Source organism: Xiphophorus maculatus, chromosome 18 (genome assembly GCF_002775205.1).
Source record: "Xiphophorus maculatus strain JP 163 A chromosome 18, X_maculatus-5.0-male, whole genome shotgun sequence".
Lineage (NCBI taxonomy): Eukaryota > Metazoa > Chordata > Actinopteri > Cyprinodontiformes > Poeciliidae > Xiphophorus > Xiphophorus maculatus.
In genome coordinates, this window is record NC_036460.1 from 20,151,906 (window position 1) to 20,179,596 (window position 27,691).

General features: G+C 36.7%; 3 protein-coding genes across 3 annotated transcripts in view; 1 reads left to right on the forward strand and 2 right to left on the reverse strand.

Annotated features, from left to right (window-relative positions):
* Positions 1 to 316: 316 nt before the first annotated feature.
* On the reverse strand, positions 317 to 14,591 carry gosr1 (golgi SNAP receptor complex member 1). Its single transcript, XM_005801038.2, has 9 exons — positions 14,546 to 14,591; positions 13,897 to 14,008; positions 12,872 to 12,959; positions 12,630 to 12,737; positions 11,791 to 11,882; positions 7,527 to 7,601; positions 3,529 to 3,558; positions 1,037 to 1,119; positions 317 to 844 (listed from the first exon to the last, which is right to left on the reverse strand). Exons 1-9 carry the CDS (start codon positions 14,577 to 14,579, stop codon positions 720 to 722), a joined length of 747 nt encoding a protein of 248 aa, XP_005801095.1. The 5' UTR covers positions 14,580 to 14,591; the 3' UTR covers positions 317 to 719.
* A 1,374-nt stretch (positions 14,592 to 15,965) lies between these two features.
* The window catches only part of cpd (carboxypeptidase D), a 33,596-nt gene continuing 21,870 nt past the window's right edge, over positions 15,966 to 27,691 (reverse strand). The window contains exons 13-21 of the mRNA XM_023351521.1: positions 24,869 to 25,064; positions 24,402 to 24,537; positions 24,111 to 24,257; positions 23,837 to 23,935; positions 23,677 to 23,741; positions 23,001 to 23,132; positions 21,989 to 22,174; positions 19,576 to 19,687; positions 15,966 to 18,496 (exon numbers count right to left, since the gene is read on the reverse strand). Coding sequence (XP_023207289.1) covers positions 18,270 to 18,496; positions 19,576 to 19,687; positions 21,989 to 22,174; positions 23,001 to 23,132; positions 23,677 to 23,741; positions 23,837 to 23,935; positions 24,111 to 24,257; positions 24,402 to 24,537; positions 24,869 to 25,064 — 1,300 coding nt within the window. The 3' untranslated portion in view covers positions 15,966 to 18,269. The remainder of the gene's footprint in view (positions 18,497 to 19,575; positions 19,688 to 21,988; positions 22,175 to 23,000; positions 23,133 to 23,676; positions 23,742 to 23,836; positions 23,936 to 24,110; positions 24,258 to 24,401; positions 24,538 to 24,868; positions 25,065 to 27,691) is intronic.
* c18h22orf31 (chromosome 18 C22orf31 homolog) lies at positions 19,696 to 20,976 on the forward strand. The gene is made up of 2 exons (XM_023351523.1): positions 19,696 to 20,103; positions 20,394 to 20,976. The coding sequence occupies exons 1-2, from the start codon at positions 20,068 to 20,070 to the stop codon at positions 20,904 to 20,906; spliced, it is 549 nt and encodes a 182-aa protein (XP_023207291.1). The 5' UTR covers positions 19,696 to 20,067; the 3' UTR covers positions 20,907 to 20,976.

The window sequence follows — 27,691 nt, forward strand, 5'->3', positions numbered from 1 at the left end:
AAAGTTTTGTAAATTTTTCTACACAGTTGCACAGTCCTTTGGTTCAAAGAATGATACTTTTTAATGACTAAAAATCTTTTTTTGTTGTATAGTCTATAGTATGACATTCTTAATTGTTTTTATACTTTTATCTTTGTGTGAACAAAGAGTCCTGCCTTGTATTGAATATGTTTGTACGTCCTGGTACTAAACCTTTATCAGAAACGGCTCATCTTAAAAAACAAAATAAAGATTTACTCACTCCACATTTTTTAAAACACATACTGATATGAATAATTTATTAATTCACATTTTACAGCTTACAATGAATTATGACTCCCCCAAAATCATTAAAAATAACCGAAAAAGAAATATCCTTCAACCTCCTTATTAAAACAAGATAGCTTTAGTCTCTGATCTTATTAGAAAAAAAGCACAAAGCTTGTCCACAAACAAAAATTAACTGGTCTCACTTGTACTTTTGGTCTCCATTTCCTTGTGGGTATAAGAAAAAGAAGCGACCACCAGCCCTAAATCTGTCTCGTTAAATGCTGGCTCAGTGGGAACTTGTTGGCCAAATTTGGTCCTGTCCTAGAACAGGACCAGCTAAATGTCTCTCTGCTCTGGAACCTCCGTGGTCCTTCGATCACCGGGCGTTGTCTCTGGGGAGGAGCTGAGGATTCATATGCTACAAAGAGCAGAGGAGTCCTGCCTTGTTAGAAATTGTCTGACCGGGGAGGTTAATGGAAAGCATAGAGCAGGAGGAGAATGGTGCAGACGCCGATCACAGTGCCGAGGATGAGGGAGTCCCTTCTCTTTCGCAGATTGATTCGCTGGATGAGACTGTTGATAGTTGGGAAACGATCTGAGAGTCAAAACGTCAAAGAAAATATCAAATAAAAACCCACTGCACTACCAGTGCGTAATGTCTCTTAATACATTTAATCAATTCTACTTTTCTGTTAAAACAACAAACAAAAAAACAGGTTGTTAAATAGTAGCAGAAACGCTGTGTTCCTGCCCCCACAGGGAGACCCGTGTGGAGTGTAAAGGATACTGGCCAGAGTGTTCACCCTGCTGTGTATGGATTTCAGCATGCCCCTCTGTGAGGTCATGTTCTCCTTGGTCGCCATTGCAATGCTGAAGAAAGAGACAAGATAAATGAGCAAGAGGCAATACTGCAACATTTTAATAAAGTGCTATTTTACTGCAAACAACCCAAAATTGAATTCCAGTGTGAATTTCTTCCTTTAGAGATGTAAAAAAAAAAATTCTTATCCTTGATATAAGGAAATCTCTGACCTACCAACAGAGATTTTAGATTATTCTGATGTTCTTTTAAGAAATATAGAATCTAATATCTGCATAATACCAAAACCCTTCATGCACTTCTCCTTTAGCTTTTCTGTTCTGTTCTGTAAATGCTGCTCCCTCTTGCAGCTTAATGAACATAAATGACAATTCGAAAAGGATCAGAAGTCTTATTTATAAAACATTTTGTAAAAGAGACAGTGAAAGTGTACATTGGCGTACACCAAAAAATCCAGATTTCTAAAACAATTAACACCAAAAAGCAATTTTCCCATTCAACCATAATTGCTCAAAATAAAGTACTTCATGAATATTGAGGTATATTTAAATGATTCAGCCGATCAACGATATTTAATGGTCATCAACAAAATGAGTGTAGGTATAGGTCAGAGACTGCGTGAGGGAAAGAACATTCTCCCATCAAGTTTTTTTTTTTTTTAAACACAACCTTTACATGGAAAGTGACATATACAAGTTTCAGACTGTGTCTTGTCCACACACCATGCATAGAAAGGAGACAACAGATCTTTTAGTTTCCACCACACCGGTAAATGGTGAAGGCCAATCAAGCAGTAATTCTCCTCTCTTGCTCTCAAATCTGGACTTCAGCAAGTTTCAAAGGACGAAAGTGCGACTGAGCAAAAGTTTCAGCCAGAGTCTTTGACATCTGATAGACACACACCAATCAATAGAAGACACTGAGCCAGTCTTTGAATCCTTAACTAACGCATTAGAGTTTGGTGGACCAGCCTTGACAAATCTTACTTACAGATATATTTATCAGCTATTATTAATTACTTTGGACATGACGAATGTTTAACATGAATATTTCAGTATTTTCAGGATAAAAATCTACCTCTCCCAACGCAGGAAGACGGATTCATAGAAGATGAGCCCAATGACATCACTGCAGTTGTTTACCTGAAATATTTGTTGTAACCGAGTGATATAAAAAACACAGTCAGCATAAATTTTCAGCGTGTAGAAGGAGATATGAGTAGGAGTACGGGTGGGCGAGGTCCCGGCCCCTCCTGTGACTGCAGACTGCTGAAGGTATGGTCCGCAGCGTTGGCCTAGAGGTGTGTTTTAGGGATCATGTTCCCCTAAGTCAGGAGGAAACGCTTTGCTGACTCCAGCAACCTCGACCAGCCCTGATCACTGTGTAAACAACCTCATGAGAATAGAGACTGAGGATAAAGAGACACTGTATGCAAAGAGTGGAGATCTCTGCCTCAGGTTTACTTTAGGCTAAATCCAAAGAAGACTGATTGTTGCCCTGCTAAAAACAAAATAAAACTTGGTGCTTTTTTCTTTTAACTATACTGTTCTCTAATGTATGCCAGAGTTATTCCAGCCACTAAAAAGTTGTTTATACCCAAAGATGAATCATCAAAATACCAGAGGAAACATGGGTTTAATTTCTGCAGAGCTAATAAGAATTTTGCTCCACTGATTATCAAGAAGGTTTTGAATAAATCTGGACAAGCCATTTCTTAATTTAAAATACAAACACATTCTCTTTCAAAATTGATACTCCTTCCTTTGTTGTATTATGTTTTGATAGCTGCCAACCTCAATTCTTATCAGAATCAAATGAAAATCATTAAGTTAAATCTGTTAGGGATATGAGAAAAAATTGGGCTCAACTATAAATCAGCAAACACAATTTGTCAATTCTACTGAATAAAACAAACATTACTTACCAAATGTATCACTGGTAAGTATAGTGTGAGCTGTTTTAGCAATGCTAGCCACCCTGATCACTAACACAAGATGCTTACGCCAGTTTAAAATGTCTACTCAAATCATTTTGTCTTTATTTTTAAAGTAGTAAATCTGTTTTACACTATGACATTGCCTCAGCTTGAAATACAAAGCTGAGTCTTTGTATTTTGCCATTCCTTCAACAGTATGAATCACAAAAACTAGATTTTGAATGTTGTTTTCTCATAGTTCAAAAACAGAAATTCATCATTAGTATTAAATATATTTTTATACTACAGATCATTCTGGTTGGGCAATTACTCACTTCCACCAACCAAAAATATCCTTAGACTGCCATTTTTCTTTCTCTGGACTGTAATTTCTGTCATATAGCCAAGACTTTTTGCAAACAATCAGGCTAACCCTAGCAGCAAAATATTTTAACCATGCAACATTAGTCAAAGCTTATGGAAGATGGGAGAAGTTTTTATTGCAAAATACGAGTTCACACACAAGACAGATACTAAGGTTTACCTTATTGTGTCATCCATCAGCCGGTCTGAGCTGTAGTTTGGAGGCAGAGCAGAGAGAACGACAATGATTAGATATCATTTTTCTGAAGTAAAAATTATAAATTGGCTATACACTTCATAGCATTTCGTTGTAAGTTGAAGTAACTTTGTGTTTGTGGTCAGAAACTTTGAAGACAAACTCATTATTACTGGATTTTTACCATGTTGTGATATAAACACAGCCGTTATTGGGCATGATTTCAGTGTCTCACTGCTTCCTATGTAATACAGATCTGAGTGAAGATGAAGAGAAAACGAAAGCAGTCGGCAAATGCGATGACCCAAGATTGATTATGTTTTCCTTATGGATATGAAATAGATGAAAATACTTATGTTTTGTCCCCTTAACCATCTCTTTTGCCATTGTGCTCATTAAAATGGGATTTTCTGCGGTTTTAGCTTTAAGTGGGCTCCATCCGTTTTTACTTCACTAGTTGTATTTTGCTGCAGTCATTAAACTGCTCATTAGTTTCAAGCTAATTGCCTTTCCCAGCATGATGAATGAACCCATCACAACCACATGCTTTCCTGACTTTTTCTGCACACAAGGACCGAACTCATTGAAAGATTTTTTTTTTTTTTTTTTTTAAAGAAGCATTATGGTCAGAGATTTTTTTTGTTTTAAGTTCTGAAACCAACACAGTTCACTGATTGTGAGACAGAAAAATGTCACTGCTTGGGACAAGAACAAGAAATGCTTATGTGGCACATTTGTCATCAACGCTATGTTGAGCGGTTGGGCTTAAGCCCGCCTGTGATTGTGTGCACACAGGCCCAAAACCCTCCAACAGGATGGAAGAAACAATGGAAACAGGATTTTACAGATTGGCGACCAGAACATCTCAAACTCACTTGTACCAATTAGAAAATAACTTTCAGCTAATAACAAACCAATTATTATGAACATTTTTCCAACATCTTCCTGGGAAATGCAACTCAGCTGATCATAATGGACTGTTTGCTTTCAGTGCATTAACAAAGGATGCCTTTTAGAGTGTTTACATCCTTTTTCAAAACTGAAATGTGTTGGTTTTATGCCAATACACGTGGAGCACTGACTCCACCAAACGCTGTGCAAAGTCTGTTTGGAAGTGAAGTCAGAGTGTTGGGATTGTGATGCGACACACTTCACTGATGGGCTTTTTTCCATAATTTCAGGATTATCATCACCAGCCACTGTTTACATCCATATTTACAGCGTCTGGCTTCTTTAGGGGTAGAATCATAATAAATGTCTCAAGTCCATGACATAAAGGTCGAATATAATGAGACAAGACTGGTCAGACTGGAGACAAGGGCAGAAGAAGCAACAGGGTCAAGAAAAACCCTGATAGAGAAGATTTTTACACCTTCACTGTTTGGTCCCCGACAGTCATGGAAAAAAAAAATATATATATATAGATTGAACTTATATTGTGTATATATATATATAAGATTTTGATGTGTTTTTAATTTTTAACAAATTTTGGTAACCTTTGCAGTACGGAATAATGACATGTTAAGAATCTGTGGTGTTTTAAACACCTCTAGTGTATAAAATTTACATCTAATCTGCTGTCCTAAAGAGCAGATTGGATATGAATTCCTAAAGGTAACAAAGGGTTTCTGATCCAATTGCATCCACAATACATAACGTTAGACCAAAACAGTTGAACTCATCAATCTCTTGTTTAGCAACCATCTGTGCTGTGCCGTCAGAAAGTCTTCAGACATCAGCTCAGATTGTTTCCCTTCAGTCCCTGTTGAATGTTTACAGCCCTAAACCAATCATGTGTAATTTCACCCTCTTCTTCAATCTCCCTTTCATCCTTCCCATACAATATGGGTGGTGGCTTAAATGTATAATTTCATGATCAATATCTTGATGTGTCTGATGGGTTAACAAGAAAGGCTAAGTGCCTTCCTTGTGAAAAGGGAGAGTGTTTAGCACAAAATAGGCTTAATGTTATAATATCTTTCATGTTTTTTCAGACTGCTAATTAAACCACAATGTTCACTTTTAGGTTTTAGATGTCAATTTAAATTATACTAAAAATTTTGCCAATTATTTTATCCATAATATGAAACAACCCAAACAGATCAAGTCCAAAATAAGCAAACCCAGCATGGTAGTCTTAATGCATGCAAGTAGCATGCATGCTAACCCTAACCCTTAAATCAAAATTTTATGATATTATATTTAGCTGAGATGTACTGCTACTTTCAATTATCTTCTTTTAAGTCTACATATTACTATCTTCTTCTTGGGCTTAATAGTCTAAAAAACAGAAACTAGTAACTAAGATTAATAATTGTGTTTAATACAGATTTACTACCATCCTGTGGCTGTTAAAACAAAGTTGAGCAAATCTTTTACTCAATATTCCTCATCACTCCCACACATCAAGCTAAGTAATCTTCTCAAGTGCAGATAATATAGTATTTGTGCTTCCCAATATTTCAGATGTACTTATGGGTTTTTAAGGGTGTAGAAATTTGGAGGAGTGTGTTTATTTAAATCAAGTAAACTCTTTTTCAAATCATATTTGCACCAAAAGCAAGTCTGTCTAACAAAATTAAGACCTTGATGGGATGTTTCTTCAGTTTTAGTTTTTAAGACCTGGAAACAAAAACTTTGAAAAAGAACAGCCTTTAATTTCATCGTTTTGTATAAGCTCCAATTGACTAGAAGTCTGATCAGAAACCATTGGTGGTTTATTTGCTTTCTGTTTGAACTTGTGTGCACGGCGATGTGTTCCCTACTGATATTTCATTTTCCTTTCCACACAGGGCGCATCTAACACCTCTCAGATGCAGAGAGAGAGATTTCACAAAGCACACGCTGTTGACAGTTCTCCATGCTCTGCCAAATAACAGCAAGAAAACACTTGATGACGATTATGATTTGACCTTCTGCGTCATAAGAAACGAAGCTTCGCAGTTTCAGGATGCAATGTGAATGAAAAACTGATATCAACGATAGGTTTTATCATAAAAGTGATGTGTTGCTTCTGTATAATTACATTGCAAGTGTTATAATACTGAACTTGAAACAATTTGAAGCATTTATTTAAATGAATGTGGATATATTTTTAGGCAACACTTCAAACTGAGAGATATAAGGGAAAAACAGAAAGAAATGATCCAAGACATCAAGAGAACCATGGTCTTTCGTAAGTCTGGTTCATTTTTGGAAACAATTTTCAGATGCCCAAAGTTTCCACGCCATCTGGTCATTCAAATTACATGCGAATTTAAACAAAATGGGAATGTCCAACCAGTACTGTTCAGGAAGGAGACAGGTTCTGTGTCCCAGTTATGAATGAGCTTTATATATATATATATATATATATATATATATATATATATATATAATGTGTGTGAATCAAAGGAAGACAAAAGGAGTGAAGAGGCTGACTGCAGCAGTAAAAGTGTTATTTTCAACAGATGTCTTTATTTTCAGACACAGCACTGCAAAGTGGTGTGTGTGTGTGTGTGTGTGTGTGTGTGTGTGTGTGTGTGTGTGTGTGTGTGTGTGTGTGTGTGTGTGTGTGTGTGTGTGTGTGTGTGTGTGTGTGTGTGTGTGTGTGTGTGTGTGTGTGTGCGTGTGTGTAAGCAAAATGGACTCAGTAACAGTAGTTCTGTCAAGACGACCGGGCCAAAACTCCTGCTTGATATTGCAAGATGTTTGTGGATGGACACACAGAAAGTTTGACCAAAGTCATGTAGTTGAAAAGGTGATTCTATAAAATACTCAGAAAATGCACTTAACTTAAGTTTCAGGAAAGTATAAAACAAAGAAAATCTCTGAAGAAATTATTGCTCATTATTTTGGCATTATCAAATAGAAACAAATCCAACAGGAAGGGGAAAAGGGCTGTGTGTTTGTATAGTTAATTTTATCTACTGGTAAAGCGCCACAAAAACATTTAAATTCGAGCTGCATTGAGTAATCAGCCAGGTAAACTGCTGTGGACTTACTTTCTAAGATGCTCATGCTCCTTTAGAAACAGCTCTGTTCTTCTGTTGTTGACTCCTGAACCACTCTTATATGTTCTGAAATGACAAAAGGCAAAAATTAATACATCATCTAATTAAACCATGTTTTTGAATGTGGTGTGTCACAATATTTATCTATTCAACACTTGTGCAAGTATTGTTTACGATATTGAAAACCCAGGATTTAACAAATATCAACAAACCACTGTTATTTTAAAAGGAAAATCGCCCAGAGAGGGAAAGATCACCCAAATTTACTAGTGAAGCTTTTTCTTATTGTTCCGATATTTTGAGGTGAACTGACTGAATACATCAGAAATGAATCTGAACCACGGACATGAGGTGCTGACATAACTAGAGAACAGAAGGGTTACAGTCTAGAGCAACTGAAAGTTTTGATACAAGGAAAAATTAAACAGGCAAATAAAATTAGGCCAAATGGAATAAAAACTTGAAAGCAGGGTAAGTTGTCAAATTAACAAAAAAGCCGAAACAAGAAGCTGCTCCTGACTCTTTTACTACGAGACCAAACTCTATTCATAAACTCATCACTCTCATTCACTTCTGCTTGATGCAGCTCCAGTCAACAGCATGTGAACGGCTGAAAAACACACACTGTCCTGGGTTTCTGTCCATTTAACACAGCCCCACCTTCCTGTTGGGCGAGAACCGATAAAGAGCACAGAGGGATGGAGGGAGAACTGTGCGCACATATATAACATTAACATCCTACCCCACCCATCTTACAGGAAGCAAACCAAGAATAAATGAGTTTTCTCCATCTCAAGCACAGTGTTGAAAGCCAGTGGCAAAGAACAGATATGTAGTGTATGGAGTGTTGCCTTGGGCTCCAGCTGGCTCCCCCGTCAGCAGGGCTGATGTATTCGTAGGGTTGGAACTGCCAGTACTGACAGCCCGCTGCATCACTCCAGCAAGGCTTTTTAAAAGGGCACCAATGTAAATCACAGACGAGCTGTCATTTTCGCTGCTGACATTTAGAATGAAAGGAGCAGCAGAGGAAACGTTGCTGCTGCACACACAGTAGCTACAGCTATTATGAATGGCACAATGTGAGTATAGGTTTGTATGTCTACATCCGAGGAAATACTTTGCATTGAACACAAAAGGAATATGTTCATAGTTGCTTGGGAGAACTGCACTATGCCTAATTTATCTTTTAATCAGTATTCATGCTGGTATTTCTGCAGCATAAACAACCCTCATTGTGGGCAAACCTAAATCACCACCAAGATCTTTACTGCCCCCTACATGATGCAAAGTTCAGGTGCAGCAGGTTTTCCTTTTTTTGTTTTTTACAGAAAGATTTAACCACAGTATAGCTTACAAACGTAGCCTGGGCATGAAAAATAATTAATATAATGCATAAAATAGTATTTATCAAACTTTTCATGCTGAGACCTCCTTTAAAGGAATAAAATCGTTGACTCCGTAAAGACTTAAAACATTTGTCAAATTAAATTTAAATTTGAGGAAAAACTAAATGTACATTATTTGTTTACATTTCCTCTGATAGTCAGTAAAATAGCAAGACAGTTTTCTTATAACTGTGTTTTCTCCTAACAAGCAAATAGTCCATTTTCACATAAATATCTGATTAGCAACACAATCCCTCAGAAACAAATACAGTAATTTATCCTCTTTCAGACTTAAAAGGCTTAGAGGCAAGTTTGATTGGAAGAACAGCATTTGATTCTTTCCCACACCACTACAAAATCTTAATACACAACACTGCTGGAGAAAATGTCTCTGAGAAACACACAGCCTTTTTGGGCTTCAATTTTCAACATCCATTTTCTACATCTCAAAACACATTTTTAATATTAATATTCAGGAAGAACATCCTTTGGGACTAGAGTAGGATGCACTTAAAAAGACGGATTTGTATTATTTAAAAATGTTATGACATTAAGGCAATGCAAAGAAATTCCTTTTTCAGCATATTTTCAGAAAAAGAGCTCTACGTGATTAAAAAGAAAATATAAACATGATGAAAATGATGACAGGTTGAAAAACACTACAGTTCATGATGTTCCAGTAGCTTTTATTCAAAGGCAGCCATAAAGAAATGGGTTTTTGTAGCATTTATAGGTTTATTTCAGGTCTTCTCAGGTTTCTGTTTGCTGCTTGAGTCGGGCTTAAACAATCCAATAAATCAGACATCCCAGAGAAGAAAATTAAAGTCCAAACCAAGCCCTCATCTTCTTCTGAACAATTTGTGTGTCGGTAAGAATGAGTTCCGGATTCATTCATCTCCACTGCATAAGAATGTTTGGTATTTGTAGGTGTTTAAAGGAACTCAGTGTTTCAGCAGTTTTGCAGTTTTCTGGAGGTTTGTTCAAGATTAGTGGTGAATAGAAGCTGAATGCTGCTTCTCCACATTATATTCTGGTTCTGGAGATGCAGAACAGATCCAGGAGACCTGAGAGGTCAGGAAGGTTGATACAACAACAGGTTGCTAATGTATTGTGGTGTTAAGCCATTCAGTGATTTATAAACTTACAGAAATGTTTTAAAGTTTATCTCTGAGCTACAGGGAGTCGTTTAAGACTTTAGAACCAGGGAGATGTGCTCTCTCTTCCTAGTTTTAGCGAGAACATGAGCAGCAGCAGCGTTCTGTTTCAGCTCCAGTTGTCTGACTTTTTAGGCAGACCAGTGAAATTATTATTTATTATTGTAGTAATTAATGAAACGAAAGATAAACACTATAAACCAGCGGTTGGGAAATTGGTTGCTTGATAAAAACAGAATACAACATATTTATCTGAATAACTAAAGCCCCAAATATTTTTGAAAAGAATATGTTTTAACTGCTATGTATGTTTTAGTATATATAAGCATTTTGAGAGCTAACTGCCTCAGCATTTAATTTAGGAACTCTATAACAGTCTTTAGTCCTGCTGAAAATCTATTATTTGCTATTAATATCATGCAGAAAAGTTAATCTGGCTACAAGGGCATAGTCACCAGAAACAAAAAGTATGACACTTTAGATGGTAAAAAGAGAAGTGAGACAAGCTCTTCTGAGGAGTTTAATATGTTAAAACGACTTTAAATATGGAATAAAGTGACCTAATGGCTTATGGTGGATGTGTGCCTGAATGAGGCTTCCGCAGATGTCTTCATCTTAGATAGAGTGGGATAATTAGGAATTCTGCAGTGCTCACTATAAGCTTACTGCAGCATCTCACAAATCAATACACTATTACAAATAAAGGCTGTAAGATTCATGGTCTGAAGGGGGTTCCAGCTCGTTTTAATACACTCACTCAGAAATGAGTCAATCTGAAGAAAAGGTGCACCTTCTCAACGTAAAGCCAAGGAGGCTATGAATCTTCAAAGGCTTCAATACCAAACATTTTCCAAGAGCAAGTCAGGTCGGAGTCTTGGCTCATCTTCCTGTCCAGTAAACAAACTCAACAACATCTGAGCTCTGTGAAAAAGAGTTTACTTGCTCACACTCAGGACAAGAGAGACAGATGGATCTGAATATTAATAATAAAATAGCTATTTGTAATTTATCTACAATCAAATGTAACTTGCTCTCATAAAACTGTAAAATTACTTGCAAGGACCTATGACTGTGATTCATCTTTCATTGAACCTTGCGTTCGCAATCCATAAATTTATTACTGTTTCCATCCTAATCCCATCTTTATATTGTTGAGTGTTGGAACATATCTCAAGCAGTCACACAATGGACAGATCACCAGTCCATCACTGGGTAACATAGTCACACAGGACTAACAACTTGGCACATAGTTACTCATACCAGACGGCAATTTAGTGTCACCAATTAACCTGACAGTTATCGTTTTGGTCCGTGAGAGGAAACTGGAGTACCCAGAGAGAATCCATCCATGCGCAGGGAGAACATGCAAATTTCACACAGTTGCTGCAAGGCAGCAGTGGGTATAATGTTCAGGTCTAAATGTTAAGTGTGATATCTGAATGCTAGTGCTCACAATAAGGGCTTATGATAATTGGAATAACAAACCAGTATACAAATGAAAATGATTTGTAAATGACAAACTGAAATAAACATATGTGCATCTTGTTATAGTCTGACCTATGAGATGTAAACGGTGAGTGAAACTGCTCATTCATCCATTCCTTCTGTTTGTACAAAACTGAGTGTACTCAGCATCCAAGTTGAATCTAGTTGCCATTATAATTTTGCACCTCCCAAGTCAAATGTAGGTGAATGAACAGAGGATTGAGTACTCACTCAATGTCTTTCCTGACAGATCCTAAAAGATCTTCCCTTTCCCGGATGGCCAGAAAGTTGCCTTTGGTTTTGTGAAATTCGTGAGTGTAGTCCTGAACAGAAACAAGTAAAAGTAAAATATTTGTGTCAAAAATAAATAAATAAAAATATAACAGAATATTTCAATTAAAACTAAAATTATTCAGCCCTCATTTCAAATTAGGTTTCCTAATAGGATAGAGAAGCTGGTGAAATTACAGATTATAAAGAGTCTAAAGAGTCTTTCATTGTTAAGTACATACCTTATATTAGAAATTAAAACCTGCATTCTCATTAATCTGGTGGCCATCTTTGACACCTCCATTTTACATTCATATTCAGATATGGCTTTAACTTTAAACTTGTGAAGAATGTTTTCAACTCTAGTGACATTCCGGGACTTTGCAGTCTTTATGTATCCTTTCGCTTGTTTGTTTGAGGCAATGATTTTTTTCTCATAACTTTTTTTTTTTTACAACTGTCTTCACCTTACCTCATTTCTAATATGCACATGTATAAGGACTTCTATCTCAGTCAGAGCCTATATATGATAAACAAATGTGAACTCTTACAAAGACTTTCATTCATGGCTCTGAATATTATTGAGATTGTAGCATCCTGTCTGAATTTGGATAAAATCATATTATTAGTTTTATAAGTAGTTCGTATGTAACATGCTTGTAGCAAACACCTAAACAATATTCCTACTTGCAGTGAAGGTTTAATGTATGTGCAGCTGAACTGCTTTGGAAGAAGAAAAACAAATCCAATGGAAACCTTGAACATAAAGATAACAAGGAGCAAATAAGAATTTGGTTAACCTGTAGAATATCCCTATGTCTCTGGAGAGTGTGCATGAGTGCAGCATTGAGAGACGCTGTTCCCGGGGTGTTGGTGTACTCTGCCATCTTGTCGTTCACTCCTGTTAGCTGAAAAAGACAAGAAAGGGGATAATCTAGTGAAAAACAAAGAAATTCTGACATAAAGCAGACTGTATCCAAGACTGAGCTTCTTCTTCTCTAATGTCCCACTGCTAAAGTGGGACATTAGCAGTGGGACTTACTTTTGCCAGCAGCTGTTCAATCTCAACAGACATGGTGTCAAACATCCTGTCCTGGGTCGAGTTATTTAGCAGGGGCGTGGTGTCCGAACTTTAGGCAAACAAGGCATTGAGAGCAGTTAGAAAGTCTACTTATAACAATCTTATTTGGAATATACATTTCTGAGGCATAATTACACAATGACAAACCAAAAATATTCCATACTGATGATATCAAAGAATTGAGTTATGAGTGATTGAGTGATCATTAGTCCCACCATGTCAATAGGAGTCAATAGGTAAATTAAAATTAAAATTTACCATTTACTTAAAGAATATCACATTTAAACTGTGTTAAATTATACTTATACTCAGTACATCTCGGTGAATTGTTTACATAATTGTGTCAAAAGGCATCCAAGAATTTCTATATGCATATATCTAGAAAACAAGCCTAAATCATCGCACATCCACCACAGTGCTTAAGAGTTGGTGTATACAATACTTTGTTTATGCAGGAACAAATATATCTTGAGACTCATTGTCTCATTTAAAGGATAGACCTGTTACATACATTGCAAAAAACAATTACACAACTTGCTTAACATTTCTATAAATCAATACTATACACTGTCAACATTTTTTTTGCTGGTTAACACAAGAGCTTACAGACAAATTTTCAAAACACTTTGATAATTTCTTTAATTGATAGAAGCAAATGAGGGGCATCACATTTTTTGTTTGTTTGCTTTTACTGTGACATTATATGACAACTAGGGGCAGCTACTACATTAAAATGCTGAAAATAATTAAAAGACATCAGTTTGAAGTTAAAGTAACTTAAAGTTGAGTTTGAGCATTCATATACCAGTAAGTTTGTTTTTAAATCAGTAAACAAAAGACCTGAAATGAAGAGGTAAACAGTAGTTTGCCCTGGAAAGGTTTTATTTTCTATCAGTTAGTTAACTGTGAAACTTGGATCATAAATTGTAACTACACAAAACAAATAACGACACTGGACTTGTGATTGTGCGTCTGTGAAAGCTTACGTCTCCCCTCGACGTCCATCCCTAGAGCTGCTGTAGCTGGTGCACAGTTTACTAAAGGAGACCAATTTCAGGTCAAGTTCATTCTCCAGCTGCCTGGCCTGCTTTCTCAGATCTGTAACACAAGAACCAGCGAAAAATTTAAAAACAGCAAAGCAGAACAGCTTGATACGAACTTGATACGTTTGCTATGGTTAAAGAATAATTCAGTCATTAACTGCAGGTGTCGACATAATGTGATTATACTGAAGTAACTGTTATATCATTCGTATTTGAATCCCTGCTAAGAGATGACAGCCCGTTTTTGTTTCATACTAAAGAGCCTGACTAACGTTCTTCCAGTAATTTTGTCGTCCTGTTGTTTTCAAATAAAACACACCAAACAACACGTGCCTTTGTGTCAAGTTGATAAGCCGTTTAAAGTACCGTCTCCTATTTAACAGCTTAGCGAGCAACACTGACTTCAGTTACACGGCTATATGCGTTAGCTTGCTGGGAGCTAACTAATTGTTGCGTGACGTGTACATGTTTTAATGACACGGGTTTTGACGCAGCGAAACGCACACCCCATCTCCTGACATCACCTGGATGAAATTAGATTCTGTTGTGCGAAACATTTATTTTACAGTAGTTAAAACCGCGAGCTCCTTACCCTCCCAGTAGTTGCTGCTTCCTATCCCTGCCATCTTTGTTTTCCTGTGACGTCACCAACTTCAAGTCACCTGAGAGGAGGACGTAAGGCGTGGGATTTTGTCGCCCTCAGTTCAGACCGTCAGGCATGTCGACTATGATAAATTATTGGCAACCTCATATTACTTTTTATAAATTGTATAGTTTATATAAAATATATTATATTTATATTGTGGTTTAACGTTTTAACTGTGTTTTTTATAGTAGGTTAGTGTTTGTGCCAACAGGGCTTTACCAACAATTGGTTAATTGCTTTAGAGAGTTTCATCTTCATTTGAAATCAATATCTTCATATTTTGTTAATATTATGTCTTCTGTCACTTCTCAAATACCCTATTTAAAAAGCAAAGCCAGGATTGAAAACAATTTTCAATATTTCTGGCAAAGTATGCTATATATTCTACTTGTTAAAAATGATCAAGCTAAACCAATGTTCAATGTGTGGCTGTTCAGCTGTTTTTGCTAAATTAATTTATCCCTCTGGTGAAGCAATACTGCCAACCCACCCTTTTTTGTAAAATCTGTTTTAAAAAACACAAACAGACACTTCCTGCACTGCACAATGAAAAGGGGAAATGGCTTAAAGGATTTTAAAAAGTCCCTGTGGGTACATTAGCTATAGCTCCTTGAGCAGTGCCTTAGAAAAATATTCTTAACTCTTGAACTTTTCAAGATTGTTCACATTACAACAATAAAATGGATTAAATTACCATAATTTGTGATAGAGAAACAAAGTGGAGCAATGATGTTTTGAAAGTAAAATCTGAAAACTGTGATGTACATTTGCTTTATCACCATTCTTTAAAGCTGATAAACAATTTTGTGTTTTGTGTGCGTGCGTGTTTTTTTTAATGTCTCTATATAAATACAAATCTCAAGTACATCTCTGCCTGTGGCGTGCAGTTGTCTGTTTTTGACCCACTGTTCATGGCAGCAGGAGACTGTGTTCCTCATGTATAAACAGGACTTTACATTTGTGTTCATTTTGAACACATGGAATTAGGTTTTCAGTCAACTACCAACGACCAGTAGTTATATAGATTTACCGGATATAAACCAATTACTAACACCTGCAATTGTGTAGGATGCCTTGTTTACAATGTATTTGCAAGAATCTCAGTTAAAGATGAGCTCTTTAAATAAAAAGCCAAAACAATTTTACTCGTTTTCAGTGAACTTTGAGAAACACCTCAATGTGACACAACCTGTTATTAGATTTAAAGGCCAATAAACAGCACACCACGTAGCTGTTAGGCTTTTAATAAAATAATCGCCACTGCCTTTTTAATTACATATTTCTAATTAAGTTAGGTTTTCCTCTCCTTCATAGCCTGTTAGTTTACATTGCAATATCTGAAAAGAAATAACTGAAGCAAGACATGTGGCTGTCAGGTGTTTTATTGTGTAGTTTTGCATGTTTGTTGCAGATGTTAGCATATTATGATCACATCAAGGTTCTGGTGAAATGTTCTGCTGTGTGTTGATTTACAGTAAGCATCAAGTACAATTGGCAAACAATATTTACAGTTCCAGTTTCTTTATATAAAATCTTCACACCCAGACTGTGTGACACTTTCAAAAGCTCATAGAGAATTCAAAGGGGCTTCACAGACATAGCATAAGAAAAGTAATTTACAAAACTGTCTCCCAACGCAAATTTTAAGAAATAATCTCTTGTGAAAATAGCTAGAGGTCTTGGGAGTGAACAAGAGTATATGGCTGCTAAACCATGCATTTGTCTATCCCAATGCACTTTCAGTGATTTCATAGCAACCAAAGTAGTTGAGCATTTCAGGTTTGAGCAAATCTATCCCGTTTTTGATTTTGGTGATTTATCTGGTTTGTTTCGAAATGCTTTTGATTACATTTATGAAGCTAGAAAACCTAAAAGAGACACAAAATAACCATATTTTCTACCATTTTAAAGCTTTCCATGTGACTCCCATGTCTTTGGAGAAACTTGCCTCTCACAGAAATGAGTCAACGAGAAACAACTTTTAAACACATAGAAAAAGTTACAACCTGAAGATAACTGAGGAGGATAAACCTGGATAATTTCAGAGGTTTGAGAGCTACAATTTTATGTTGTGGGGCACAAAAACAATTGATGTATTTTATTAATTAATTGGCAATCAAACCAGGTTTGATTTTAAATGAAAGTATTTTGGCATCAAAAATATCAGAAAACAAAGTAAAGCTAAAAATAAATGATTATGATAAAAATAACGGGACAATTAAAAGCAAGCAGTAACTCTCCATATACAGAATAAAATTATACTGAAACATAAATCTATTAAAGAAGGGAATAATAAATACAATCATCACTACATATTTCTAGCTTCTTCTTTTTTCATTCTTTCAGCAGTGATAGACGGTGCTTGCTTTCCAGTTCTGGGATTTTTCCACCAAAGTGGTTCCAGTGGTGCTGGAGGCAGTTCTTAACTGGTTTCATAAAAGAACTGGTCACTTTTCCAGAGCCATGGAACCATCTTGATGCCACATCATTGCATCACCATGAACATCTTAACCAGTAAATATTTGATATTCTGGGAGAGAATTGACCTATGCAAATCCTGTTATCTATGAATGAACGCTCCAATTTCAACAGCTTATCAGTTAAATCAAATTTTAAACAAAAAAAAAAAACACTGGCAGACAAAAAGCTAGTCTTATTCAACTGATAATCAAACTTAATAATTTATCCAGAGTTTCTACCATTTTTTAATTTTTTTACTTAAATTAGCTCAAAAACTAAACAAAACTTTTAAACATGGCACTCACAACAGTGTTGTTGTTGTTATTGTTCTATCAGAACCAGACTCCAGCAAATACTCGGACCATTTTAGAACTGGAACCGCTCTGGTGGAGTAAAAGCCCTTAGTGCAGGTGAACTTTCCTTATGCACTTACCAGTCCAGGGCAGATTTTATTTAAGCCTGACAAAAAATACAAAACTGATAAACTCCTAGGCAAGTCACCTTAAAATTGTGCCAAAATATTAACAAGAAAGATTTTTCATCTTTTCTCCTCAGCAGACCACTGGATGGATCAATTCCCAGCATAAACTCAGTTTTATTGAAAGCAAATGCAGCTTTGTCTCATCCATTTCAGTCTGACTGGACAGATAAACCTACAGAAGCCAAGGCACAGAGTTGGAGTCGTTCTCCCAAAGGCTTGCACACTTTCAGTGCAGCTATTCTACTTTGGATCAAGAAATGAAAAAAAAAGAAAAAATTGGATTTCCAATTTTGAAGGATTATTAAATTGTTGCTTATTTCAAAGATCCATTTTGGGCGTTACAGCACTTCTTGCTATATTTGTTTTCTGTTCATTTGGACTTGGCAGCTTGGCCTTTAAACTGGGCAGAACAAGCAGAGGCCTTTTTGAATGCCTCGGAAAACAAAGAAGCCACTGCAAAGGATCAATGAGGCCGGAGAGGAACTTCTTAATTCACTCTATGTTCATCATCATCATCATCATCATCATCATCATCATCATCATCATCGTCCCCAGGAGTCCACCAGCAGGAAAATTGATGGTCTAACAAATAAAATGCTTACATCACTCATTCAGAAAGAGAGACGGTGAAGCTGATATGAAGAGTTCATTGAGATCCTTAAGGATTTAACTCTAGAGCAAAATACAAAAAAAAAGGCAAAAATACTGAATCAAACTAGTGCAAATCTTTCAGATTTTGTTCGCATACAGTGTCTCTTCATCGCTTTCGCTTTCATCCTGAAACTCGTGGGCGAGCAGGGACTTTTTGGAGCCCATGGAGTTGAGATGAATTTCATCATCGTATTCGTCGCGGTGCTGCCGCAACCGGTGGAAGCCGTCCTTCTGATGGTCGGACTTCGCTGAGCACATGCACCAAATGATGCACGCCGTCAACACCAGTGCTGTCATGGAGGCAGCTGCAAATACAAAATGAGAGATGCACTGTTACACAAAAACATAAATATTACTGACAAAAACATTATGCACTTGGAACAAAATAGCTTTTAATTTAAGTGTAAATAAAATTACGACTTCAGAAGAGGTCAGAAGTTTACATACATTCATAATTGCTGAAATTCTGGTATTGTGGGATTTTAAAGCTTTCAACTCTTCTTCCCCAGCATGCAGTGATGATAAAAACAAACAGCTATAATGACTTCTAAACATTATAATCCACTTTAAATTAAAAAATCCTTTTAAGGCTTTTAACCATAGTCTGTAAATTTTCAGTACAACCAGGGTAATTTCAGAGGCTTAAAGCCTGTGTTATCTTTCCCAGAAAGTTGGATGTTTGTTTGGTCACAATGTTGTAAATGACTTACATGTCAAAACAAACTAATCCAATAGTATTAAAATACCTTTTTAACAATACCAATATAATAAATGTAGCTTCAAACTGAAGACATCTGCAGAGTTTTAAAAGCTCAACTTCTGAGTGAATTTATGTCCCTCCCAGTGTGAGTTTGTTATCTTCTTACACACCAAAACTCATTGTTTTTCAATTAGTTTTGAGTCAAAAATGGTCCTGAGACATTCGGCTCCGTTTAGTGAATGCATTTTAAAAGTGCCAGATAATAGCATCAGATTTTTTATTAAAGTTTTACTAAAGTAGACAAAACCTGACATATTAGTTCCTAAGAAAAATAACATAGTGCCTTATTGAAAACCTTTGACGAGCCAATACTTTTATTTTACATTTACAACATAAACAAATGAATCCCTTTATGGGAAGGCTTAATTTTCAAGAATTAGCCATTAAGTTTGAACTTTTCTCTTTGTCCACCAGATGGCGCTACTAGTCTTATTGGGCAAACTTGACTTAAATCATCTTTACTGCAATTGTATATTTTGTCAGAAACAAATGTTTTGAATTTTAAAGGGGCTGTTAAAGTACAAGTAATGACACCCAAGCACATGATGGGTGTATGTAAACTTCTGAACTGAGATATTGCATAGAAAAACTACTCCATCTGCACAAGGCTCTTCTGATAACTACCTGCACAGGCCACAACAAACTCCCTTTGAAATCCAAATATGCTGTTGTCTACATCAAACTCTATCAGGACAAAAGCAGCAGCTTCATGGGAAGTGACCACAACCTGGAAAACCTGAAAAAGAAAAAAAAGTTAACATTACCAAACTGTCCTTTATCATATATGATTCATTTTGGAGCAATGAACAAAATGTATTACTGTTTATGTTTGTGGAGTGGCCTTTTTTCCAACCTAGAGTGAAAACTAATGCAAAGTTATTGAAACTTCACTGTTGAAAGTTTTAATGGTAACTGTGTTGGTCTATTCACATCTGATTGAGGGCTGAGGAATTCAAATTAAAGCAAATATTAAATGTACTGGTTTCACGCTCTCATACATTACGGTTCAACAGAGAAAAATTAAAAGGTCACATCTTTGTATCCAATCAGGATGTTGTTTTTTAAATGAGGTAAATAGGAACATCTCCGTCTCTCAAAGCTTCTTTGACAACAGAGATGGCTAATCATCTAATCAGCCGATCCCTTCTGCAGGTGTGTCTGTTTAGTATAACCTGCTGCAGGTTTGTAACTCTAAAAAAAAAACTGTTGGAGAGAAAAAAATCCTAATATATTCAGCTGAAAGGTAACTTACAAAAATCACATTAAGAATGAAGTTGCTGGATTACAACAAGGCAAATGCATTTTAGTAGAATGATTTGAACCCAAACAGAGATTGGTTGCAGAGTAGAAGCTCTCTGCGTCTTCTTCTACTGTTAGGACATTTTTGTACTGTTTTCCGATAACAGAAGAATCTTTGAAACTAACGTCATTTCTCTTTTCAGGTAAATGAGATGCTCCCCTATGAGTTGAGACAGAGCATTCGATGCCCTAAAAAGTATGGGCAGACTGTTAAGGAGAGGAACTTCTTGTTGGCTCCACCATTTAGTTCGCAGCTATTGTTTGAGGAGCACGACCCTGAGAAACCGCTGGATGAGAGGTATATCAGGAATGCTGCAATTATTCCAGATCTCTCTGATCAGTTGTGCAGCTCTGAAGCTGTCAAGACAGAGGAGACCTCAGGTGCTGCTCTGATGATCCATGGTTATTCAGTGGAAGACTTCCAGAAGACCCATCACTCTGTGGTGGATCCCCTGCTCTACAGGCCCTGTGGGAAGCAGAGGCCTTACAGCCTGGAGCTGGGGTTTATCATCAAGGAACGCCTGCTGGACAAGATGGCGTATCCGACACTGGAGATTTCAGAGCGCCCAGATGGAAAGGTGGAAGTGACGGAGAGGTTCTGTGTGCTTCGTTCAACACCTTCTATAGATATAGACTGTAAAGGGGAACTGTGGTAAAATTCATCCAAAGACTTTCTATAATAAGCATGGGTTTTCGCTTTGTTAAACTTATTACTATATACTTCTATTGACTGTTTCGTTTTTCAGCCACATCTGTACAATTTGAAATGTATTATAATCCTTACTGTGAATTTTTATGAGACATATTGGTCTGCAGGTAAAAAGTTTTTATATTCATCTAATTCTAAAGTGATGTTGTACACTAATGGATGAATACATGAACAGATTAAATAATGTTAAATTAATAAAGACAAGTAATTTCTAAACTAAAAATCCTAAATTTAAAAGAAAACATTTTGAGGTTTGTATTTTTCCAAACGTTCCAGTGAGTCAGTCATTAGAACCTAGAGATGCGTTAAGAAAATAAAACCTTCATTTCAGTTATTAAACACAAACAGAAAAAGTAATATTACACAGATTTATGGCAGAGGGTTTCAGGCAAATATCTTAGTGCGTTCTAAACAAACGTGTTTTGAGCATTTAAGCGCATTTTGAGCAATGTAAACCAGGTGCGTCTGGTTTACATCCAAAGTCTATGTGGAGGCGCGTCGAGAGCCGTTGCGGCATTTGTGCAGCGTCTAGCAAGGGGCGATTTGAACCGTCTGACGCGTCGAGTGCGTCCAACGCTCCACATAGACTTTGAATGTAAACCAGACGCACCTCACGTTCAAAACGCGTTTGGTGTGAACGCACCAAGTGAGCACGGGTCAAACTTGAAACGTTAGATGCATTTTTGACACGCTTAACACGTTTACTGTGAATGCACCATTAATCCCAATTGTGTTGTACTAAAAATAATGTTTTATTAGCCTTATGCTATCTATATTCATTAGTTTTCATACATTAAGCCATAATGTAGTTACTAAAAATTAACATAAAAACTTTAAATACATCATTCAGTATCACTTCATAAGTATTCAATAATATTCTTTGTATTAATATGCACCTTGAGATAATATTTATATTAAGAGCGTATTTGCTACTTGATGGGTTCATCTATGTTATTCTAAGCTGTATGTTATTCTAAGTTCTGACTTCTATGCTATATATAAAGTATTTGCATGTAAAACACAGCGTACCTGTTTAAGGTGACTTCCATAGCCTTCAGCTATGGCGTCAATAGTATAGGTGCCTGGGTGGACGAGGACGTGGAAGTAGCCGCCCTCAGAAGTAGAGACTTTCAGGGTTGTGTTCAGAAAAATGGTCGCTCCCACAATGGGTTTCCCGCTTCTGTCCCTCACTACACCACGCACCCCTTTATGGACCTGAGCAAAAACATTCGTGGTTTGTGACACACCTCTAATAGTATGCCATTAGACTATGGAAATATTTAATACTTTAATACAATTTCATAAAATTTACTCAGATGATAAGATTATACTACAGGAAAAAGGACATTTTCAAACGACAATTTTAAGGACTAGAATTTTTTCCTTTTCTTGAGAATTGTAGAATTCTTAATCTCAGAATTTATCAATAGACCCAAATTTATTTATTTTTTCTTTTTGAAGAAAACTTGATGGCTTTATGGTTTTTAGGCAAACACTTGCTCATAACGTTTTTATAATAGAAATACAAAAATATTTGTATTTGTAGATACAAATATTTTTTTTTATTATCTCTTAACTATTTGCCTACATATCCAGATCTGAAAATGCGTTTTCAGAATTCTGCGTTGGTCATAAATCCAAACTTTTAGAAAGTTGTCCTTTAGAATGTGCTTTTCTTAATAAGACTCCTCTCTTAAATACTTTTTTTTCTTCAGGGCAGTGTCTGTAGACATTACCCATATGAGGAACAAAGACCTGGGAGTTAAAAATTTACATAATTCAGATTGTTGGAGGATTTAAAGGCAAATCTGATAGAAAGGGAGCAGATCAAAAAAGCTTCAATAAAAAAGAAATCTGGTAAGACTCAAGTAAATAGCAATCTGAAAGTGAAAGAGAATCTTAAACTGAATTTAAAAATAAAAAAAAATAGGAATACTAAAATATTTTCTTAGAAATTAAAAAAAAATCTAAATGCTAAACTAAACATTTCAATATAAAAGTACATTACTAAAAATCATAGGTATTCAGAATAAAATCTTACCTCCACCAGCATGCTGAGGAGAGCCTTTTTGTTCTCAGCCCAGAGCGTGCCCAGCTGATTAGCAGCAGGAAACAAACAGCAGCCAGTATATACTGTGATTTCTGGGCAGTGTCCAAAATCCATACTGAAATCCTGGAATGACATGAGAATGAAATGTAACATGAGATAACAGATAAAAGAAAGTAAAAGATGAAATAGCACTTTGTGAGTGAGTACAGTTTAGGGATGTTCCTGTTCCCCTTCCTAACTGCCCCACAGCATTGTCCAGAAAGACACGAATGAGCGAGTTTGGTTTAAAAGAACTGGACTGGCCACCATATGTTCCTAACCAAAACCCAATAGAACATTTTTTGGATGAATTTGAGATTTTGAGCCAGACCTTCTCATCCAACATCAGTGTTTGACCTGACAAATGCTCTTCTGGGAGAATGGGAGAACATTTCCAAAATCCCACTTTAAAACCTAGCAAAAATCATTCCCAGAATAACTTGATATTAAGTCATAAGGATGAACAATGGGGTATCAATCAAGTTCATATGTGTGTCTATAGACACGAGTGACCCAATAGTTTTGGCAACATATTGTGTATATTTTCTAAATAACCCAGTCACAATAAAAATGTACTTTGTTGTTAAATCTTCCATTAAAAACTTTCATTCCAGTTGAAAAGTCTTACCTTCATGCTCCCCATGTGACTTTGCAGTTGTGCTGCTTTCATCACTCCATCTGGGACATTTCCCACTGAGAACAGTGAAAGCAGACAGTTAAACATGATTATCTTAACTCACAGATATAAATGACAGACATGACATCCATTAATAAAAATTAAGTCATACTTTGCCCATTGTTGGAACATGCAGTATCACCGGGGTGCATCTTGGGATGGTTCCTGGCATACATGTTTGCCAAGTACTTCAAAGTGGCTTCATTATTAACTACAAAAACAAATTATTCACATTTAATTTCATCCGGTTTGGTGATAATGAAGAGAAGATTATCATCAAGGCTTGAACATCATAAATCATCACCGTAGGAAAGTGTTTTTTTTAAATAATAATATGTAAAGGTATAATAGGTTACATAGCACAAGACTATACAAAGTGGTGTTACCAGTCTGAACAGGTTTGTCATAAGGGTAGGTGACAACCAGAGCGCCTCCATCCAGGGCGACAGACAGACTGAAGTCATTGCTTTGAATAAAATTCATCATTGCTCTGGTCTCTGGTTCTGGCTCCACCAAATGCTGCATTGAGTTGCCTGTTAAAGTAGGAAAGGAAAGGAAAACAGCTTATGGAAAATGGAGCAAGCCTCTCTTAATCAAGTCTACTGTAATTCAGCTGCATTTTAGTCCAAACAACTTTGACAGAAATGTAGCAATAAATATGTATCCAAATAACGGACCGAAAAACGTCTTGTCAAGATCTTTGTCATTGGAGTTGGTCAGGCCGCGGCTGGATGAGCATTTCTTCTCCGCCGCCTGTTCCCGTCCGTCAGGGTTGATGGAGGGCACAATGAAAATGCGTGTCTCGTTGATTAGCTGGAGAATAGAAAACGTAGAGAAGTCAAATTAAAGCACATAAAAATGCCTGCAAAGTATTCAAACCCCTTGAACTTGTTCACATTCTGTTTGGTTGTATTTTAATAGAATCTTATGTGACAGACCCTCACAAAGTAGAGAACAAGTATAACATGGTAAAAATACATGAAGTTGAGCATTCTTTACAAATACAAGCCTGAACTGTGTCATGCATTTGTATTTTACTATTTTGAAAACACATGTTTTAGGGTGATCTGTTACAGTCTGTCTGTGCCGGCTAGCATGAAATGTTTGCAGGGCTCAGCGTATTTAGGGCGATACCGACACTAACCTTGGAAATGGCGCGGTTCTTGCCGTAGTTGATGCACAGATAAGCGGCAAACTCCAGCAGCAGCTCCGTGCCCACAGGAGCATTGCCGTGGATCCCCGCCACGAAGCGGATCTTTGGTTCAGACGGCTCTGGTTCTGCTGGATTGTTGGAGATTTCTAGAGCCGAAATGTTTTTAAACTCTACACTTTCGCCCAGTCTAAACACAAGAAACACAAAATCACATGAAGGGTTAGAAATATACTGATGCATTGACACCCAACTCAATCAACAGCATATGAAGCTAAACCTTGCAGCAACCTTGCTTAACAGCTTTGAGATAAATTCCAAGATGCATGCTTACTCTAAAAACTACAAGTTAACACAGTGTTGGGCAGTAAGGCTTAAAATTAAAATCTCCATCTTAAAAAAGTTGCTTTAATTATGAAATACTTTGATAAAGTTATCAGCTTAGCAGATGTCTAGCTCGGTTTGTGTGTTTCTTTGTTGGGGCCGAACCTATTACTCTACACCCAACAAGGGTCTCTTTAATCTTTATTTTTCTTCCGTAACCGTTAATGCGGCTCATACCGCTGCGTGCACACCTACAAATGAGGTATCAAAACGTGCCGAAAATTCACGCCATTGGAGCTATTACTTTTGGTGGGATTTGGGGTTAACATGGCGACATAATTCGCAAAAAACTACGAAAAATCCCCATTATAAGTCAATGGGAAAATCCTAAAAATACCCTATTTTTGAGGATTTTCTGTGTCGTCACGAATTCACGTAGAAATGCCATTCAAATTTCATTTTGTAGATATGTCCGTGATTTCTTCGAAAGTGAAGATACCAATTACGGTTTGTCCACAATTTGTCTCTAAGCGACCCAACGTTTTTCATTTGTCCTAAAATTAGAGTGTGCCTCAGACTGATTGCCCCTCTGCTAGAGTGAGAAATGAAGAGAATTTTTGACCCCAAAATAATTTTGAAATCGCCATCACGCCCACAAATATCGCACGATTGGTATCAAAATCGGTCCTGACATTGATATGCATGCCTGCTCCGGTAAAATGTTTTCGAAATTTATCTAGACCGTACGGTTTTCTGTCACGGTGCTTCAGAGCATAGTCATGCGACAGGATTTTCTGAGGCTCTCTGAGGCTGTCTCCCATGTATTTGACTAAAATTTCAGATCTGGGCTTACAGTACGCCATGGTTGTTGCTTTTCTTCCTGCTTACACGTATCAGGACGCAGAATAGTGACGTCTGTCGAGTATCAATGACATTCAGGTTGGATGAATCCCACCAGGACGTTAGATCACCTTTGAATCGGATACGCATCCGATCGGTCTGTGTCTTTCTAAGCAGTCATTCCTCCTGTTGCTTCTTATCATTAATGGGTGTTTATGTGTTCAGTTTTAAATTTTTCTTATAGAGAGACTGGTCCCTCTATTGTGAATTTCTTTCAATAATCAATTGACATTACAACGACTTAATAGCCTTATAATTATAATGGATGAATAAATGTTTGTTTTTAGTTTCACCAAGGGATTGTGCCTCTTCCTGAAAACCAACAAAGGCAGCAGAAAGTTTTCTGTGCATGGAGATTCAAATTAAAGTGGGCTTCATGCATAACACTCAGGGTGGCCATGGTGACAGGACGTCAGGCTCTTCAGGAGTTGAACCCCTCTGAGATCAAAAATCACAGGAAGGCTGAAGCGAACCGCTTTGGCTGTTTTTGTTTGAGCCACGATGTGACTGTTTGGAAGTTTACGCTTTCTTTAAAACTCTTTGACACTTGATGATAGACTTGATGTACTTTGATATTTAAATATTGATGTGAAAGCAGGTGAATGCTCGTGTTCTTGTTGGAGCTCTTTAACAAATTTTATTAAATCTAGCCATGAATGCTTATATGATTGCTTTTTCTCTAATAGATTGATTACAATAGCCTGTCATCAGCAATAGTTGATTCTGACTATCTGTAGTTTTATTGTCTTATTTGCCCAGTTTTCTCTGTCTTACTTTTCAGATACAAGATTGTTTTATTTCGGAGCTTACTCATTTTCTTTTCTTTCCTTTGCCATCCTCTTACGGTGTCTCTCAGTTTCAACCTCCACACTTGACTTATTCTTGTTTTTCTAACAGACTCTTAATCGGCAATTACTACAGCAACAAAAAAGGTTATGCACAGGAGTTGACAGAATTGTGTTGTCATGGGATGTGCTAAAGGCAAAACGCAGCATCCACTGAGTTTAATGATCCTGAGTGCCTCTGTTTAAAATCTGTCTCTAAATCACGCATGTACATGACACAGTTGGTTAAAGAGCTGCGAGTGTGATTTTGCCTACATGGATGCACCCAAGCAGGCCGTCGATGATGGATGACCTCAAGTTTTGGATAAACCATATTTGCATCAGTCTGCTTTCCTAAAACGGCAACGTTTCGTAGTCAAATTACTGAGTTTATTTATACAGAGCTGGTTTACAACAAGACATATCAAAACAAACATTTCTATTTCATATAGAAACAATTTTTTCAAATCAATCTAGCTGTAAAGACAGGTTATATACATTCCAATTCAATCCCAGTTGTATTACAATTAAGTTAGTTTGTAATGCCAGCTGGCTCAAATTTAATTGGTCAAGCAACGATTAAGTATGTCATAAGAAAAAAAAAAGATGGCATCACACTGTCAATTGTACATCATTCATTCTAAGGCACGTGCAAAGTATGTAACAGGATGTATTGCAAATGAGAAATAGCCTACATATAGATTTGACGGAAGTTGATGTTTCAGAAAACTTTTAACTTCACATTTGAATCTACCTTTAATGGGGCGTC